This window comes from Morone saxatilis, unplaced genomic scaffold (genome assembly GCF_004916995.1).
Source record: "Morone saxatilis isolate NCDOM2014 unplaced genomic scaffold, NCSU_SB_2.0 Contig1, whole genome shotgun sequence".
Taxonomy (NCBI): Eukaryota; Metazoa; Chordata; class Actinopteri; family Moronidae; genus Morone; species Morone saxatilis.
The window spans coordinates 13,781,400-13,792,248 of record NW_023339651.1 but is presented as its reverse complement, the minus strand read 5'-3'; the positions used below and the strand labels follow the sequence as shown (position 1 = coordinate 13,792,248).

Sequence of the window (10,849 nt, the reverse complement as noted above, 5' to 3'; positions counted from 1 at the left end):
CTCCCTCTCTCTCCCTCCCTCTCCCTCTCTCTCCCTCCCTCTCCCTCTCTCCCTCTCCCTCCCTCTCCCTCTCCCTCCCCTAATCCGCATGCTAACAATGACAGTGCTGACATGCTGAGGTTTACTGGGTAATGCTAGCATGCTAACATTTATGAAAGTCAGGGGATCACAAAACTGACTAACTCTGGGGATCGTGAATATCTGTACCAAATTTCACAGCAATCCGTCTAATAGCTATTGAGAGATTTCTCTCCGGACCAAACTGGCGGACTGATCGACAGACCGACGTTATCGTCCCTAAAGCCACACTGCGAGTCTGGCTAAAAATGAATACAGTTAAAAGTATCTAGACAGACAAGGAGTTAATCTTTAAAAAATTAATCCCCTGATGCATTTCTTTTGCATGCATGCGTGTTTTTATCCAACTTTCATAGAGGAATACAGTGTGAAGTCGTACAACAGGGCTACAGAACTTTTTAGAAGTCATTGTATGGTTGGAAGTTAGACAACATGAACATGATAATGAAATGGCCACTTAAATATGATCATTAAATATTAACTTGTTCAGCACAAATGGGAGGGTAAAATGTGGGTAAAACCCAGAGATATGGCTGTAAAAAAGCTTTCACATAAGAACCTCAGTATTGTTTCATTTCCTTTCCTGTCTTATAAAACACAGACACAGACGTCAGTGGGTCTGCACAAATATTTCACCTACTTTCAGCAACCTTGTTTATGAAATATTAAAGGAAATTAATTACGACAGGCCGAGGGAGTTAACTTTTTTGAGCTGAAATGCCTGAAAAGCTTGTGAAGCTGCGTGTGTTGAAAGTCACTCTTCCCTTCATGGATAGGTGAAGAACTTTTCTCGTAACAGGACATGTGGAAAGGCCAAAGAGTTGAACTTGTTTGTTCATGACTTCAAGTCAGGTGGCAAGAAGCACTGCTGTCTTTTGTTCCACTGACTATAGGAGGCTTTAACATCCTGACAAAGGGACAACTGTATCTACATCCATTAATAACTGCACACTGTCACCTTGTCCGTGGTTAGTTGTAATTGTTTGGACATGGGGGAAATGAACAGCTGAAGTGGGCTGTTCCCCTGTGACTCACCAGGACTTGGCAATGGTCACACACTGTTTTGGTGATTCCATTGTGTGTTTACATGGAAAACAATCAGTCAAAGCATGTCCTCAATATTCTGTTCACAATATATACAGTATAGGACTGTAATGATTGTACCATACATTTGGAACATGTTCAGGCTAGTGTCCCTGTGAGTCAGGTTTTGATAGCATGCTATCATATCTACTGTATAACTTAATCTGTTTCATATTTGAATGCTCTTGTCCAAAAGCAGTCAAATGAAAAACCCAGGTGTTGGCAGAATTGGGCAAAACTCCATCGTCAGACAGTCCCATGTCAGTCACATCCTACCTGAAGCCACTCCTTTGAAGTCCAAATCCTATTAACGTTATTGCTGAGAGGCCATTGGAAATCCACACATAAGCATTGTTGGTCTCCCAGTCAGATTTGAGGCTACATACCAGGTTTACAGAGTCACGGACTCCCTGGAGAACCCCTGTGTCAGCCTACTTCCTGATGTAGAGCACTGAGTGCAGCCAAAACAATAACCCTCCATCGTTTCTCCTCCCAACGAAACTCTGTCCAACTATATGTGTAGTTGTGTAGTTTGTCTGGGTAACTGTGTATATAGTACATTCAATTATTCATGTGTCTTACTTTGCTGTATTGATCAATAAAATGTTATGTTTAAAGAAATGCTTTCCTGATAGAAGTCAGGTTCAAATTACACAGTGGTTGTCTTTGTCTCATTACATTTTCCATCTCCAAGTAAACATTTGTGGGGGGGGGGGGCGGATACATAATTTTTAATACTTGGGTCCAATTGAAAGCTTTAAGTTCTGGTCAGTCTCGGATGTATCTGATTTATGAGCCTGCAGTGGTGTAATTTTAATCTAGGGTCCTCTGTGAGTCAGTGAGCGATTCTGTCTTGCTAAAATTCCTCCTGTCAGAAACGCTGCCAAAATAATGACTCAGTCCACCCAAAGAATAATGTATGATGCACTGCACTCCATTTCCTACAGTGTTACTTTGGACACAATACAGTGAACATTATTCTATGCAGTTTGAGGTACACCTAACTAAAAACTAATGCAGTCTACTACAGTCCTGCAGTACAATCTTCATGAAGGTTATAGTGTTCAAGTTTTTGTTGGAACTTTTAGTGTTGATTAACCTGTATATGATGATTTTAGGGGAGGGCTGGCATTTTGTGTTACTGTTGAACTGTATTGAAGGTGTTTGTGTTAGTTAGCAAACCTTCATTGATATCAGTGGGGTGGAAAAAATAATAGAAACACCTGCCAGTGTACCCCAGCCTTCACGATTTTGGATTTATTGCACGACTGCTTGTTTATTAAAGTGTGTGTGTGTGTGTGTGTGTGTGTGTGTGTGTTGTCCAGATGCCTAATGGTTCGGCTGCAACATTTGAGACATATTCTGAGAGTTAATGGTGTGTCGTTGCTCTAATATTTAATTGTAAGCGCCTGAGCGAAGACACGCCGCACATTAACCTGTGTAGTTTCTGGCAGCACACTGAAACAGACACAACGATAAACCCCAAGCAATAACAAACAGCTTTGGAGGAAGTTTTCAACTAACACTGCACGGAAAGACTGCTGAAGATACGACTGTGCTTGTATAACAAAATAGTCCAGTATTTATAGTAGTCAGCTCTCACATAGACGGACACTTGATGTTTCTTCTTTCATTTAACATTGTCCTTGAAATGTCTAAAGAGTTGACAGAGGAATGTGATTACACATTTCACTGCACATTTCAAGGCTTAAGCCATGCAGCTCTCATATCAAGTTCATCTTTATCTGTGTTACTCACAGCCTTCTCTTGGGAGCTATTAGCTAGATTAATTTGCTTTTATCATTAAAATGTTAATGATTACTTCATTTCTCAGGAAATGTACTTAACATTCCTTAAGTAAAAATGTTTGTGACTCATTCACAGAGGCAAAGAACTGCTATAGTGTACTCAGTGTATGATACATTGGTTTTAATTCCAGTTTCAGTGACAGTATCTCATGAAGTTAACCGTATTGTTATTTGACAATTGGAATATAATAGGTGGTCTAGTTTAACACTTCCATAAATATCCCTGGTTCTGTTGTTGAATGGTTGGCAAATGGAAAGAAATGGACAAATTGGTTAATTTCTGTTAAGTTCTGTCTTGAGAAAGTCAGTGATGATCTAAACCCATCCTGAATCACTGGTTGGTCGCTTCTGTGCGGCATGACTGTATGCTGGCTCAAGGGGTGCGTTTGTTTGTCTGAGCAGGCAGGGTTTGTTAGCTCTGGGTGGTGACCTGCTATATTCCCCTTTTGTGTATGTGACTGTCACTGAGCACGCATACAGCATTTCGTTTCTGTGTGGTCTGTAACCAGATCATTGATATGTTGGCTGGGTAGAATGGCAGCCGGAGTTTTGCCTTACCAAATCAGTGCAAAATTGTTACCAAGCAGATTCTCCATAGACACATGTTATATACCAATAAAGTTACAGTATCTGATAGTGGATACAAATCGATTTCTGTCTGTAATGTTTCCAGATTCCTTGGGTCAACCAAAATCTCTTTGAGAGACCTCGCCTCTGGTCAAGTGAGATCACTACCATCCAGAAATGTTTCTTTGGTCAATGAAAATGGACAGAGTATTGGAGTAAGTTTTTATTTTTTTATTTTTTATTTTTTTCTTTATGGATCAAACAATTGAAGCAACAGGAAGACTATCTTCCTTTTTAAAGGAAATAAATACAAATAATATACCAACCAACTATTTCTTTCCAGGCTATAATCAACCTTGTGGTTGGCTATGATCCTCCAGCCAATGCTGCACCAAACCCCAATGACCCTCAAGCAGGAGACGCCACAGTGGATGCTGGTATGTTCATGTAATTCTCAATGATGCAGTGAAGATATTTGATTGATTAGAGTCACGTCAGGTGATGTGTGATCATTTTGTTTTTCTGGTGGTTAGGTGGTGGAGGAGGTGGTGGGGATGAGGGTAATGAGACTCTACCAGATGGCGGCCAAAGTGGTTCTGCAGGAACTCCCTCGTCCCCTGGTCAGACTACGAACCTCCGTCAGCAGCTGGCCAGGTCACAAAATCGCTACCGACTCGTCGATAAACCTCAGGACTTCCAGGTCAGTGTAAAGAGACAACTTTAATTGATCTTTATATAATCAGACTGTTTTTAAGATTACTTACTTCAGCAGCGCAAATACTGCACCAATAAAAATGTTTAATATGCAGATCAAGAACAGAACTTTTTTTTTTGTTTGGCTTCAAATCAAGCACTTCAAGCTCTTATGTGTAGGATTTGTTAGAGATTTTTTAAAATTATTTTGATGCCATACATTATTGTTTGTAGAAAAATGAGCCAACCCTAGTGTGAGTTGCTTTCAGCCTCTCCCTCTTACTGTTTGTGGGGATTACTGCTGTCTTCAAAGTTATTCCTGTATTCTTACAATAGATGCTTGTGGTTGAGGATAAGACTACCACAACCAAGCATGATTCTCAAAATAACTGATTGTTTTTCCATAGGCTACTTTCATTCTTTGTTATTCTTTGGCATGTTTAAAATGGTCTGGACGTCTGAAAAGCCTGCAACAAGAATCAAGTTTTATGGCGTTTTTGGCATGAATGACAGGAAAATACTCTATTCTGCAAGGATAAATACATTTTCCATCTCAAGATATTTATCTTAAATGTCAATTTTAGGTTAGTTGGCCACAACAGTTATTCCTCAGGTTATCTATCTGTAAGTCTACAGTATATATGAATGAACTGAGGTAATCTTGGTCAGAATTGGATGCTCTCATAAAATCAAAGCTATAGACATTCATCCACACTGATACTGTGTTTCTTTCAGATTCGCGTCCGGATCATTGAGGCCCGTCAGCTGTCAGGCAACAACATCAAACCAGTGGTGAAGGTTAATGTGTGCGGACAGACTCACAGGACAAGGATCAAGAGGGGAAACAACCCCTTCTTTGATGAGGTACTCTCACGTAACTCATACACAGAAAAAAGGTAGATGACAGTGATTTGAAATGGAAATAAAACGTGTGATTCTACCGCTCTCTATTCTTCAAGGATTAGGGCTAAGCCATCCAAAACTGCAAGGCTGTATTTTGTTCATCTTCATTAAAATCATCTTCATTGTTTTTCCTGCAGATGTTCTTCTACAATGTCCACATGCTACCGTCGGATCTGTTCGATAAGCACATCAGCTTCCGGGTCAGTTACACGTATGTCGATACAGATTGTCCCATCCTCTGTTAATATGTATAAATGTATAAACTGTGGATGTATGCACTCTCCTTTGCAGGTGTATAATTCCTATTCACTGAGGGCTGACAGTCTCATGGGAGAATTCAAGGTACCTGGTCCCATTTAGTATTCACGTAATTGTTAATAAAGAATGTGTTTAATGCCTTTTTTAATACTGGCTGATCTTGTTTTGTTCTCTCACGCAGTTGGACGTTGGTTATGTTTATGATGAACCAGGTAAGCTTGTCACAAACCACAGATTTGTATGTTATTTACATTCACTCAGAGGATGCTGTTGTTTGGCTGGTGGATGTCATAGTTAGGGGCCAGCTTATGAACATAGTGCAGCATTTAATTTAGGCTAGCAGCTGCAAAGTAAATATTATCCTTAGAAGTTGGTAAAAAGAGAGCGTGACTAATAAACTTTCAGGTTGCCAGAAACATGAATCCCAATGAATGATAATGTTGCTCCATAACTGCTTGGTGTGATAAGCAACTGCGAGCTAACAACTTTGCTATATTAACTTAAAAAGCGATAATATGTCAGTGTTGTGTTTACAGTTTGTTTTATGCTGCCTGCAACTGGTCCAAACTCAGTCATTGCTAAAGTTAAACAAAGACAAAGTTCTTCTTCTTTCAGTACTTCTTTTGTTCATCTACTGTTCAAACAAAAAGAAAAAACAGCATTTCTGCATTTTCAGTTTTTAGTTTTTAACACTGATTGATAAAACTTGTACTTATTAAACTGACTGCGAGACTGAATACTATGTATATGCTACATACTATGTGCACAAAGCACAAGGTGTGAAGTGCTTTTATCTGTACATTCTTCTCTGTCTCTATTAATGAACTCTGCGTGATCTTTATGTGGTGTATTTATATGTGTGTGTCCTATCGCAGCCCACTGTGTTATGAGAAAGTGGCTCCTGTTGAACGACCCAGATGACTCCAGCTCTGGGGCCAAAGGTTACCTCAAAGTCAGCCTCTTTGTAGTCGGGACTGGAGATGAGCCTCCGGTACGACTGGCACCCAGCTCTCTTATGTTGCTTCCTCTTCCACATGTAAATATACACCCCTGGCTTTCTCCTCACGGACTCTCTCCTGTTCTTTCTATCTCGCGTACTGTAGGCGGAGAAGAGAGAGTCGAATGACGATCAGGATGACATAGAGAGTAATCTGCTGCTGCCAGCTGGTGTGACTCTTCGATGGGCCACTCTGTCTCTGAAGGTGTTCAGAGCTGAGGACATTCCCCAGAGTAAGACAAGCTGTAGTAATTGTTATAGTTGTAGTAAATTAAAAGCTCATTTAAACCATATAGCACATAAAGAATACTGTTGACCAACAATCCCATTTTTATGTGTATGTATATTATTGTTACTATTATGTGAAATTAAATATTAAATTGATTAATTAATTCTTCCAATATGTCCTTGTTTCAGTGGATGATGCATTCATCCAAACCATGAAAGACATTTTTGGAGGAGATGGAAGCAAGAAGAACCTAGTGGATCCCTTCTTAGAGGCTCGCTTTGCTGGCAGAAAGGTTCCTGATCATATGTCTCGCTTTAGCTGCAGTGTTAAATGTAAATATACTGGATATAACATTGCTGTGTAACAGAAGAAATGCTGATGTGTGGTTTTTCCGTCTCTGCAGCTGTGTACTCAGATCATTGAGAAGAATGCGAACCCGGAGTGGAACCAACAACTGAACCTTCAAGTAAAGGTGAGAGGTCCTAAGGATGGAAAGCTGTATTCTGATCTGAAAGTAAGAAAGTAATGAGTGAACTTCAGTCTCACGTTGTTTAACCTGTATTTTTGTGTTTTCTGTAGTTCCCCTCGATGTGTGAGAGTGTCAAACTGACGGTCTTTGATTGGTAAGTCATATTTGAGAGATTTTAGCCTGTGTCATTTTGTGTTTAACAAGAGGATAAAATGACACTGTCCTTAGGTATTTGGAGTTGAGAAGGTAATAATGTATAATAATAATAATGTATCAGCCCATGACTCAGGCTGTGCAGTTCCCCTCCCTTCCCCTCAATAACAGGCTCTGGGATCCTGTTGGCACTGCCTCTTAGCTAATTTTCATTATTGTGTGTGTTTCTGAGTGAACAAACAGTCCAATAATTCATGTCCAGGAAGGCTGAAAGGAAATAAGTGCAAGAGGAAAGGTTAGAAAAACTCAGAAGGTGTTGAAAACACACTCCAAACTGAGAGCCAGTAGATGCATTTGGGATTTGTATTTCTATTCCACATATTTCCTTCATAGAGGTAGAGATAAATCAGAGCATAGCAGTACATTATGAAATTTGCTTGTTATTTAACAGTTATCACAAAGTTTAGTGCTATGTGTGGATCCAGTCTAAAGGTGTGTGTTGTTGCAGGGATCGTTTGACAGGAAATGATGCTATTGGCACCACATACCTGAACCTGGCCAAGATAGCCTCCTCTGGTGGAGAGATAGAAGGTATTATTTTGGAATTATAAAAATGTAATTAGAATCTGTTGTTAAAACCTCAGTACAGTTCATAACCTTTACATTTAAGATATTTATTGTTTTATTGCTGTGTGAGAAAAATGCATTTTACAATTGAAAACCACTGTTACTTTTATACTGTTTTTGTATTAACTTCTAAATGGTACTTGAATTGTCCTTTTTGTCCTGGAATAGATGAACATGCGGGAAATGGGGAAATGCCGTCATTTGAAGGTTCAACTGTGTTCTTTTTCGCATTAAGCATGTTGTGCACGCTAACTTGCTCAAGAAGTCTCCTTCTGTGTGCACATTGCTAATAAAGCTGCATTGTGCTGTTTTGACGTTTTTTTAAGTGTTAGGATTTAAATGTTTAACCGTTTTTGTTGTCGTAGTGCCTGCCACTTGCTTACCCAGCATTCACTGTGTCTGTCCGTCACCACCGCCTCAAATACAGCAACACTGACATACTAACATTAAAGCTTTGCCAAGCTTAACTCGAGTCTCATCAAGAGACAACAAAGAAGTTAAGTCGGTTTCTGTCTCTCTACAGCTAACACAGGGCAGTCTGAAGTAGGTTTCCTGCCTGTGTTTGGGCCCTGCTATGTCAACCTGTACGGCAGCCCCAGAGAGTTCTCCGGCCTGCCAGACCCCTACGAGGATCTCAATTATGGCAAGGTAGTGGTGAAGACTATTCAGAATGTCGTCAGTCACCTGCAGTTTTCATGTTTCTCTTCACATCTAGCCACGTCCTACATCCCCTTTAATGGTTTCTCAACGTTTCATATCCATGTCCCTGCAGGGGGAAGGAGTGGCGTACAGGGGTAGGGTCCTGGTCGAGCTGTCCACTAAGCTAGAGGGGAAAGCAGACAAAACGATAGACAGCATCCACAGCGATGACATCCTGGTGGTGCAGGTAGTGTGACCTTTTTATCCGCTGAGTGATACCTTAACTAGTGTGGTTCCGTTTGACGGCAGTGTGGTTCCACAAGATTTGGGAAGTGATCTGATGAGAGTTTTTTAGTTCAGTTTTTCCCACAAAGACCTTTCTTTATAATCCTGTAAAACATTTTCTTTTCTTCCCTGCATTAGAAGTATCAGAGGAGGAGGAAGTACTGTCTGTGTGCAGTCTTCCACAGTGCCTCCATGATACAGGAACCAGGAGAGCCAATCCAGTTTGAGGTCAGTATCGGTAACTATGGCAACAAATTGGACACCACCTGCAAACCACTGGCCTCCACCACGCAGTATAGCTGTGCTGTATTTGACGGTGAGTGAGGAAGCTGCTATCTGATCTATTCACACATGAAAGACACATTTAAAACTTTCATTTAAAATCCGCTTTCTTATCAAGAGGACTCTTAATTTGTGCATAATCTTTCCAGGTAACCACTACTATTACCTGCCCTGGGCGAACACTAAGCCTGTGGTTGTGGTTATCTCCTTCTGGGAGGACATCAGCCACCGTATGGACACTGTCAACATCATCCTTTACATTGCTCACCGCCTGGTAATACTGCATTATCCTCTGTAATCCTCAAAAAGTTAGATTGATTGCTTTAGTTATAGTCAGAGTTCATAATTTATTGCATGTAGGTTTGGAGCATACTGTGTTGTACTAATGTCTGGTACGTGCGTGTGCATGTGAGTCATAGAAGTTTAAGATAGGGGCGTAATCCTCACCTCTATTTTGTTGTTGTTGCAGCAATCCAACCTGGAGGCATTTAAAACTGCCATCTTGGCAAAAGTCCCTGACGTTGAACTAGAAGAGGTGTGGCTGAAGTTGCTCAATCAGCTGATTGAAGACCTAGAAAGGTAAATAACTAACCCTCGCTGAAAAATATAGCAAGGTCATTTCTGTTGTTTGTGCATCTTTTTAATGGAATAAAAAGTCAGATGAACCAGTAGTAAACCCATAGTGGATTTCCTCCACCAGCTTCCCAACACCTGAGCTGGAGGGCTGCTCCAATCTGACATCTCTGGACATCCAAATGAAGAAGCTGCGAGACAGCGCTTTGACCACCATCAAGGACGGAGCCAGACGCATGAGAGAGGAGGCCAGAGAGATCCGCGACACTCTGTCTGACATCGAGTCCTGGGCGGAGAAACTTAAAGCGCTGGCTGAGGAGGTACAAAGCAAGACAAAGTACTCACTTTGCTGCGTTTCAATTTGTCAGTGAAGATTGTTTGGAGGTGAAAGGAGAGCTATCTCTTCACTGACATGCCTCTGAGAGAGCCGTTCCCTAGTGCATAGATTAATCACACTATCTCAGGCAAAACCCTTGTCACATTTCCAAAATTTGTGGAAATGACAACAACATTTCAAAACAAGTCAGGAGCTTGATCCCGATCAATCAACAATATGCTTACTATTGTCTAATGCATGTCTATCCATACTTGTGTATTTGTTCACGTGTTTTTACCGTCAATTTGTCCAGCCCCAGAACAGCATGCCTGACGTGATCATCTGGATGCTGCGGGGTGAGAAGAGGGTGGCCTACAGTCGCATCCCTGCTCACCAGATCCTCTACTCCACATACAGCGAGCAGGCCTGTGGACAACACTGTGGCAAGACACAGACTGTCTTTTTACAGGTAAAAGAAATAAATAAAGGAAAGGTTAGAAAGTTCACTTCAGTGCCAGCGAGGTAGCAGTTGTTGGAAGGTACTGCACTGGAATTAATCTCTCTGAAATAATGCTCATTATGCTGATTATGTTTTTTCTTCCCCTCAGTACCCAATGGACAAGAACAAGGGCCTGAAGGTGCCGGTTCAGATTAGAGTCAACATGTGGCTGGGTCTGTCTGCACAAGAGAAGAAGTTCAACTCCTTTTCTGAGGGAACCTTCAGCGTCTTTGCTGAGCTGGTATATCACTCCAAAATATATAATAGCCATAGCATATCTCTCACAATATACAATAAATAAATACTTTATATTCACAAAGTATTACTGTAAAATGTGGTCCAGTGTTTAACATTTAGGATCAATTGGCAGAATATAATATTCATAGGTAT

General features: G+C 40.8%; 1 protein-coding gene across 6 annotated transcripts in view; it reads left to right on the top strand.

Annotated features, from left to right (window-relative positions):
• LOC118328823 (myoferlin-like) overlaps window positions 1-10,849 on the top strand; it is a 26,123-nt gene that overhangs the window by 3,206 nt on the left and 12,068 nt on the right. For 4 of the 6 annotated variants that reach the window (XM_035662763.1, XM_035662755.1, XM_035662739.1 and 1 more), the window contains exons 4-25: window positions 3,643-3,751; window positions 3,880-3,973; window positions 4,070-4,236; window positions 4,965-5,093; window positions 5,270-5,332; window positions 5,424-5,474; window positions 5,572-5,602; window positions 6,266-6,381; window positions 6,494-6,620; window positions 6,805-6,908; window positions 7,020-7,088; window positions 7,196-7,239; window positions 7,747-7,829; window positions 8,034-8,072; window positions 8,389-8,513; window positions 8,638-8,751; window positions 8,928-9,105; window positions 9,221-9,345; window positions 9,541-9,650; window positions 9,772-9,964; window positions 10,274-10,429; window positions 10,569-10,700. In XM_035662763.1, the coding sequence (XP_035518656.1) occupies window positions 3,643-3,751; window positions 3,880-3,973; window positions 4,070-4,236; window positions 4,965-5,093; window positions 5,270-5,332; window positions 5,424-5,474; window positions 5,572-5,602; window positions 6,266-6,381; window positions 6,494-6,620; window positions 6,805-6,908; window positions 7,020-7,088; window positions 7,196-7,239; window positions 7,747-7,829; window positions 8,034-8,072; window positions 8,389-8,513; window positions 8,638-8,751; window positions 8,928-9,105; window positions 9,221-9,345; window positions 9,541-9,650; window positions 9,772-9,964; window positions 10,274-10,429; window positions 10,569-10,700 (2,359 nt within the window). The remainder of the gene's footprint in view (window positions 1-3,642; window positions 3,752-3,879; window positions 3,974-4,069; window positions 4,237-4,964; window positions 5,094-5,269; window positions 5,333-5,423; window positions 5,475-5,571; window positions 5,603-6,265; window positions 6,382-6,493; window positions 6,621-6,804; window positions 6,909-7,019; window positions 7,089-7,195; window positions 7,240-7,746; window positions 7,830-8,033; window positions 8,073-8,388; window positions 8,514-8,637; window positions 8,752-8,927; window positions 9,106-9,220; window positions 9,346-9,540; window positions 9,651-9,771; window positions 9,965-10,273; window positions 10,430-10,568; window positions 10,701-10,849) is intronic. The other 2 variants (XM_035662779.1, XM_035662747.1) reach the window with 1 other exon arrangement.